The 8,314-nt window shown below is 50.0% G+C and overlaps 1 protein-coding gene across 3 annotated transcripts in view; it reads right to left on the reverse strand.

Annotated features, from left to right (window-relative positions):
* The window catches only part of Dctn2 (dynactin subunit 2), a 16,604-nt gene extending 8,676 nt beyond the window's left edge, over positions 1-7,928 (reverse strand). The window contains exons 1-4 of one of the 3 annotated variants that reach the window (XM_021204854.2): positions 7,688-7,928; positions 6,778-6,846; positions 3,528-3,536; positions 1,370-1,375 (exon numbers count right to left, since the gene is read on the reverse strand). In XM_021204854.2, coding sequence (XP_021060513.1) covers positions 1,370-1,375; positions 3,528-3,536; positions 6,778-6,846; positions 7,688-7,723 — 120 coding nt within the window. In that variant the 5' untranslated portion in view covers positions 7,724-7,928. The remainder of the gene's footprint in view (positions 1-1,369; positions 1,376-3,527; positions 3,537-6,777; positions 6,847-7,687) is intronic. The other 2 variants (XM_021204855.2, XM_021204856.2) reach the window with 2 other exon arrangements.
* Between the last annotated feature and the right edge of the window lie 386 nt (positions 7,929-8,314).

Raw genomic sequence — 8,314 nt, forward strand, 5'->3', positions numbered from 1 at the left:
CTCCCTCCCTCCCTCCCTCCCACCCACCCTCCCTTCCTGGAGAAGAGAAAGAACAGGCCTGGGCCCATCTCTTAGGTGTGAGCTTAGGGGCGCTCTCTGCCTGTGTGTGGGTGTGTGGGGAGCAGGGAGGAGAACCAGGACAGGAGAGAGAGAGAACAATGGCTATGAGGAGGCTCCATCCTCTCCTCTCCAGAGTCACGGGGGAACATGGTGGGTGTGGGCGGCAGCCTCGGGCTGAGGACAAAGCAGCAGCTTCCCTCCTGCTTCAGGCAGCTGCTGGGCAGAGGGACAAGCCAAGGGCCCAGTGCAGAAAAGAGACACCTGAGTCCCCACCCCACCCCCAGAAGTCCCCACTTGCGAAGTCACTCTGTGATTTCTGGTCTCTAAACTGCTTAAGGACACAACCAGCTCGAGACACATACGCACCGGCTGCACTGTTGGCTCCTGGAAACATGGTTTCTCTCCATAAAAGCCAACAAGGCAGAGGCCCCTTTTCAGACAAGCATGGTGGCACATGCTTGTAACCCCAGCACCCAGGAATACTCAAATTCCAGCTAGACTAGAGAATGGTGGTACAGCAAGCTGGGCCTGCTGGCTCACACTGCATCCCAGCATTTGGGAGGCTGAGGCAGGAGAGTAGCTGCAAGCCTGAAGCTAGCCTGGCCTTCACTATGAGTTCCAGTCAGCTAGGATCACAAGACTCTACTCAAAAACAAAAACAAAACAACATCTTAAAAAGATGGCCAGACGGTAGCACAACCCGCTTTTACTCCCCGCACCAAGCAGGCTGAGTCACTTTGAGTTCCAGGTCGAGCTAGTCTATAGAGTGAGATCCCATCTTTAAAAAAGAAGAAAAGAGGGACGAAAAGCTGACGCTGACTGTCACTCGGTGCTGGAATAGTGACCTTGCAGGTTTGAGCCCCTGCACAAGACCTCTGCTACCACAAAAACAAAAAGGAAAAAAGAAAAGGAAAGGAAAAGGCATGGGGCACAACCTGAAGAGAAAGTGCTCTGTGAGGGACAGAGGGACAGCCTGCGTCTGATGGCTTCCTTAAGTAGGGAGAATTGGGAACAACAAGGGCCAGCACTGAGGAAAGGCTCAGTGGGTCACAGCAGCTGCTGTAGGAAGTAAGGCCTGGGCCAGGAGGGCCACACATGCTGGCCTTCAGCATCTCAGATCTGCCATGCCACCACAGTGTCTTGTGAGACAGGCACGGGTGCTGGGTGTAGGACTGACTAGGAGGTCAAAGGTTTAGTAGAGATGAAAGGATAGAAACACCTGCCCACCACGGCACACCCCAGGGATAGAGACACGGCCCCGCCAAGGCACACCCCGTTAAAAAAGCAGACGGAAGGTTGGGCTTCTTACCAGCTCCTTGTGGTTTCCCCAGAGGTGAGAAAATCAAGAGTTAAAAAGGAAAGGGCGTGGGGGAGAGGGATGAGGGAGGGAAAAAAAAGACAAAATTGTTATTAGCAAATTGTCACATGCACTACATGAGTCTTCAAACACTGCACCACAGAGCCCCAGGGGAATCTATCAAAATTTGGGGGCCAAGATTTCTAGCTGAGGTCAGAATGTGCCCCAAGAGAAGGAAGATCTCGAGACCCTTCCTCTCTGGTGCTGAGGATGCGTGGAGCTTTGTCATTTAGCAGCAGCCATGGGGGAGTGAGTGCTGGACATGAGGAGTTAGCTGCTACAAGCCGGGGCAGAACAGGAAGTGCAGAAGAGAAGGCTCAGGTGAGGGGAAGCTATAGAAATGGCAGGATGTGACACAGAGAAGGTGAGACTCTGGGGACCTGACACTGCCTGAGCTCCCACAGTTCTCAAGGGAGGCTCTCCTTTAGTAGTTCACATGGCTAACGTCTGGATTCTCAGGTTGAATGGCTGGAAACTCACTCTGCTATAGCCCCAGATGACGAAGGGAGCCACTGCCCAGAGGACCCCAAGGTGTGCATCTACCAGCCTACGGGCAGAACATGCTTCCCCAAGCCCTGTCCAAGGCTCACCAGAGCAGGACATGGGGAAGGATTGGTGTACTTCAAACAAGTCTTACTCAGTGCAGGCCAAGGAGACACGGCTCTCACTTCCAAGCAAGACTGGTGGGTCCCAACTGCATACCCTGCCTCTCCAGCTCTGTTGATGGATGGGTGGAAGGGTCGAGGGCTGGTTGACATCGTATGTGAGGAAACCCACATGAGGGACAAACATGCACTTCCTTCCTAAAAGGTCATCCAGCCCAGTTGCAGCTCCTTTTATTTTGGCCTCTTTTGCCCACGTTCAGTGACTCCATGGTCCCACGATGTCCCTGAACACAACTGGCATAAGCACCCACAGGAACACACATGCAGAACCACACGAGAAACAGAGGCACTTTACTTGTTTTTAACTTGCTCTCACCAAGCTAAAAGCAGCCTGGGAAAAAAATCAAGGGGGGGGGGGGCATGGACCAAAAGTGAAGTTCAAACCAAGAGGGAAGAGGCAAAAAACAAAGCAGTCCAGGAAAAACCCACATCAGGCATGAGCAGTGGTGTGCGGATATACCAAGCCTATCTCCCACAACAGGCATGAGCAGTGGTGTACAGATCTATATACCAAGCCTATCTGCATGGGGGCTGGGAGAGGATGAGATTCAGGGCATAATTCCTAAAATATGTAGTAGAAACAGTTATCATAGAAATTTGATATACAACAGAAAATCAGAAAAGTCTAAGTGCTCTGATCTTGGGTCCAGCTCACCTGGACCCTGGCTCCCACTCCCTCTCATTCATGGTTGTTTGGCCAAGTGGCCTTGCCTCAGAGAACTAGGTCTAAGGTTCTAAATCAGACAGGGACAGAGGCCACTCTGCTGAGGCTATTCAGGCTCTATGCAATACTTCAGCCAGGGGGACTTCAGAACCATGGTGACAAGGTACATGGAGAGAGCTGTAGAATAAAACTGTCCAGGACAAACCAGCATAATGCTGATAGCCCATCATTTCTAAAGGAAGAATACAGAAACAGAAAAACTGGGCAAACACAGGTAACCCAATTATCCTAATATTGCACATAGTACCTTCTCCCATCCTGCTTCTCGACAAAGGCTTAGCATCGGAGAATATCAAAATGAGCCTTTCTCGTCCAATAATCAACAAACAAGGAGGAAGTGGGAGCAGGGGTCTGGCCTTCCCCTTTGCTCTCCACCCCTGTCTACAATGGCTGAAGGCCAGCTCATAAAAATTTCTTTTTGCAACCTCGTCCAAGCTATACCCTTATGTTTAGGGGCCTCCATGTTTTGACTCCCTCCTTCCATCCAGTTTTATTCTGCAGACCTCAGAAGGTAAGGAGACAATGATTCACAATGATTCATGCATCACAGTTGTGTTTCTAAACTTTGATTAATGATCTTTAAACATAAGGCCAGCAAGGCCCAAACAGGGACTCCTTGGAATTTGAAACAATTAGCTACAACAATTGTAAAGAGGCAGAGCATTGCATGCAAGGTAGCAAATGAACAAACGTGCAGAGAAGAAGCATTGAATGGCCTTACTTGTGCAAACTAGTGTCCAGGCAGGGTGGTGAGAAGGGAGGATGGGGGAAGCATTAGGAAAAACTCCAGTAAGTAAGTGCAGCAACAGTCAATGAACACAATCAGCTTACTTAGTGACCCCTGGCACTCTGAACTTTGAGAGAGCAAACCTCAGACAGATGTCTAACTTTAGGCAGGGGTGGGGCCTGCCTCAGTGGGGGGAAGGCACCAAGCAGACCCTTCCTTCTCCATGGCCTGGAGTAGTGTACCATACAAGGTGGGAGACGCCAGTCCTGTCCCTCTGAGGAATCCTTAATCTTCTCTGGTTAAGCCAGGAGCAGAGTGCTTTCAGGGCCCAAGGCAGGCTGGGGGCCCCCGGGAGGGCATTCAGTTTGGGAGGTGGCTTTCCAAAGAGGCCACTCTGAGAAGCCATTGTCTCAGACGGCCAGGGCGTGGCTGAAATGCAGATCTTCCCATACTGTGAAGGGAAGAGCTGCCAGCCTCTGCTATTTTCCAGCCCATTCCTGTTGTAAAATACTTTACTTCCTGCTAAAATTGTTTTAAAGAAATAGAAGAAAAATTGGGATCATTTGGAAACAAATAAACCAAATCTACTTCTTTCCTGACCTGCCTTCCAATTATGGACATCATAGTACTTTAATGTCTAAGTTAAACTAGCAATTAAGGCCTAAAGAATATTATTTACTTCCACAGTGACTTTATTTTTTTATTTTCTTGGCAGTAGAGAAATCAGAGCCACTGGGCCATTCTCCTTGACATTCCTTTAGAGTAACACCTGGAAATTAGGTGTGGTGGCAAATGTCTTTCATCCTAGCACTTGGCCAGCCTGTGCTACATAAACTACATAGGTAGCTCTAGGCCAGACAGGGCAATACAATTGAGAGCCTGTTTCAAAAATAAAATAAAAGGGGCTGGTGAGATGGCTCAGTGGGTAAGAGCACCCGACTGCTCTTCCGAAGGTCCCGAGTTCAAATCCCAGCAACCACATGGTGGCTCATAACCATCCGTAACAAGATCTGACTCCCTCTTCTGGAGTGTCTGAAGACAGCTACAGTGTACTTACATATAATAAATAAATAAATCTTAAAATAAATAAATAAATTAATTAAATAAAATAAAATAAAATAATCAATTAACATTTGCAGACCTCTAAAATTATTTACAACTTGGCCATACTGGTTGTCCCCAGGGATGAGAACTGAGGGGCAGGCAGAAGTGGGGGACTTTTTCACTACACAGCCTTAAACAGTTTTTCCCCCCACAAATATTTATGACTTAATTTGAAAACAAATAAAATTGAAGTTGAAAACAATCTGGAGGTTTCAGCAGCGACTGGTCCAGCCACAGACGAGACATGAATAGGCTCCCAGCCAGCATCCAAGCCTCAGCCACAGTGGCTCTGGGCTGGGGACGCTCCTCAGGCTGCACATTTACGCCAGTGTTATGGGCAGCAGCAGAGCCGTTATGCAGCTGACTTCCCGAACACGGCCTTCCTAAGGCCCACAGGGACATGTAGGAGCCAGAGACATTAGCTGACACCAGGAAATAACTTAGCTCTCAGGGCTCTGATGTGCTGAAGGTCTGTCTCCATATACGCTCCTCTCTGACAAGCTGGCTGAGACACAACGATGAGAGGAGCTGCAGTCACCCGTGTCTACTGTCTGTCTGCATCACAGTGACCAGCCGACAGCCTTATTCTCTCTCTGCAAGCTTGGTATTTTACAGGCTGAGGTTCTGAGCCATCTCTGAGCTAACTCCTCATCTTATACTCTCCTGCTCTGAGGACAGAGTTAACTGAGACACCTCTTGGAGTGACAGGTGCCATCTGCATTATCCCCAGATAATAAGCTTTGGGGGAAGAGGATCGGTAGACTGACATGCCAGCAGATACAGAAGCCACCAGGAGCACACTGTGGAGGGAAGGGACAGGAAGTTATTCCCACAGTGTAGGAAGCACTTCCACATGGAGAACAAGATAAGGAATAAGTGAGCACGCCAAGCCATGCCAGTGTAAGGCAGCTGCCAACATTCCTCACAACTAACCAGCCCCACAGACACGGCCAGGCTGACACACTGACACACACACACACACACACACACACACACACACACAAACACACTGGGCCTGCTGACAATGTCCCCATGACTTTGGCCACGCCTCCACTGAGATCTCATAGCGTCAGTGTGAGCCCAGCTCAGCTCAACACAGCTTGCTGTGGAGCTATAGAGGCCATCACTGGGTCTCCGTACCCCCAGGACTGTACTGACTGCTGTCCACTCACCCTGGGCTTTCTCTTATGTGACCTACAGGTATCCTAACTCCTATACTTCCTGTACACAGTCTAACGGTCACATAAAGGGCTCCTTTAGGGCGTCTCTTCCTCTGTAATTGGCAAAAACCAAAACAGAATGAATAAATTCCTGGTTAAAGTGTGTCCCCCCCCCGACTCCTTAGAGCACACAGAGCTCTTACTATCGAGCTCTTACTATCGTCTTTTCTCTGCTGATTACAATATTTATGTTATTCCTCAAAATTATCTTGGTCTGACCAGGCGTGTGATTTTCCTGACATTTCCAAGTCATTTGCTTCCACTTTCCCTAATGGCTACTACAGTTCAAATTCAAGTTCTTGCTAAATACTAATGAGAATTTAATTTAATGAGTGAAATATCTTATAAAATAAGAAAGGTCGGGCTGGAGAGATGGCTCAGCAGTTAAGAGCACTCACTGGCTGCTCTTCCAGAGGTCCTGAGTTCAATTCCCAGCAACCACATGGTGGCTCGCAACCATCTGTAATGGAATCTGATGTCCTCTTCTGGTGTGTCTGAAGATAGTGATAGTGTACTCATATACATAAAATAAATAAATCTTTAAAAAAAGTCTACTCCAACCTTAAACGATTTATTATATTCAAGCTTTATAATTCAACGCACGGATTAGACCCAGGGCCTAGCTAATCACTAGTCCAGAATGTAACTGCTTTGAGATATCTCAACTGTATTTAATAAGACTAGGGTTTTACAGCTCTTGTTAATTGTAACCTCACTGGCTCGACTCTCCTTTCTGGCATTGTTCACTGGTGGCTGCCAGCTGCTGGGCAAGGCCTTTGAAAGCCCTGAGACCTCCATACCACCCAGGCTGGGGTTGGCATACCCACTTATTGTTGTGGCTTGCCAGAGAAGGAAAAGGACCTGTATCTGGGGAGAAACGTCAGAGTCCAGAGGGAACCTGAGGTAGCACATAGTCTTACCGCATCAAACTCTGCTTGATCATCTTCAGGTAGGTCGCTGGTTTCGTAAACATCTGGCTCGTTCCTGGCCTGCAGGGAGAAGCAGTGACCACCCAGACTCATTACCCATTATCCCATTTCCTTTGAACAAGGTACTGCAAAGCCAGACTGTCATTCAAGGATTCTGCCCTCCACCTCCCCTGTCAACTCTATGTCGGTTTCATCCAGTGGGATGACCACAGGTACAAATTGGGATCTGGGATAAAATGTCCAGTGTGATAGAAAGATGCTACCCTGAACATGGCTGAGAGCCCAGTCCTTGGTAATTATCTTGTCCTAATCTGGTGAGGGTTTCTTGAGTTAGGCCCTGCACATCACTGTACAAGGGTTGAGAGTGACTCAGGACCTCAGCTCTCAAGGTCCGGTGTGCCAACCCCCGCCCCCAACCCTGAGAATGCACCAATGGAGGGTACATGCCGGCTTGTGCATGAGGAGCAAGCACACAGGTGCTTGCAATGCACAGAGCTCCCCACTGGCACAAGGTTTCTGCAACAGTAACCTCTTCCCTGGCAAGATGAAGGCCACCAAGTGGCTGGAGTAAGGGTACGGGGGCGGGCAATCGGGAAATTTGGGGCGACAAGGGCACTGTTGACATGGACGGTACAAACATTCGGGCTCAAGTGGTAAGCGCCCGGAGGCGATTTCTGGGCGGAGAAACCAGCTACTGCCAGAAAGGGGGCCCGACGCGGTCCAACGGCCCGGCCCAGTCGGGTCTGGAGTCCAGAAGGTGCTTCGGCCATCGAAGGTCGAGCGGCGGGGACCCTCGGGGCGAAGGGGCTGCCAGCAGGAGGGGTCGCGGGCTGGCTTCTGTTGGGGGTCCTCGGGAGGTCGGGGGCGCGGTCTGGGGAGCCGGGCCCGGCCCTGTACTCACAATGCCGGGGAGATCGGCGTATTTAGGGTCCGCCATGGCGGCGGCGAGGCGGGGCTGGGGGACCGAGGCCTCGGAGGAGCCCGAGCTGGTGACCGAGTGGGGGAGAGGCTGGGTCCGGGTCCCCAGCAAACGCGACGATAAGGGGAGCGGCGGAGGAGCAGGAAGTCTCGCGACAGGAGCAGGCCGGCAGGAGGGGGGTGACGGCAAAAGTCGAGAGGACAGCCGGCTACCACACCCCTGGTCAGGCTGGGATTGGTGAGAGCGACAGGGAATGAGGTAATGGCGAGGAGACGTCGCCTAGCATTGTGGGATATGTAGTCCTGGTCTTCCAGGGCTTGGGCTGGGAGCGACAATAACAATGTAAGGGAGCTATTGCATACAGTTTATCTCCTTTCGTTCTTAATAGTCTATGAAAGGAGTTTCGTAATTCCTGCTTTAGAAAACCTAGAGATTGGCTAGATGAAACCACACAGCTCGCCACGTTGTGAACAATAGCAAGGTTTAGTAAAAATTTAAAGAATAGAAAAGTGAGGCCGTCTCTTCAGGTTAGGACTTCTGGACAAAATAGAGGGTCCTTAGTTAAATTTTGACTTCAGGAGCTGGAGAGATGTTTCAGGGGTTAAGAGC

The sequence above is a fragment of the Mus pahari genome, chromosome 9, assembly GCF_900095145.1.
Source record: "Mus pahari chromosome 9, PAHARI_EIJ_v1.1, whole genome shotgun sequence".
NCBI lineage: Eukaryota > Metazoa > Chordata > Mammalia > Rodentia > Muridae > Mus > Mus pahari.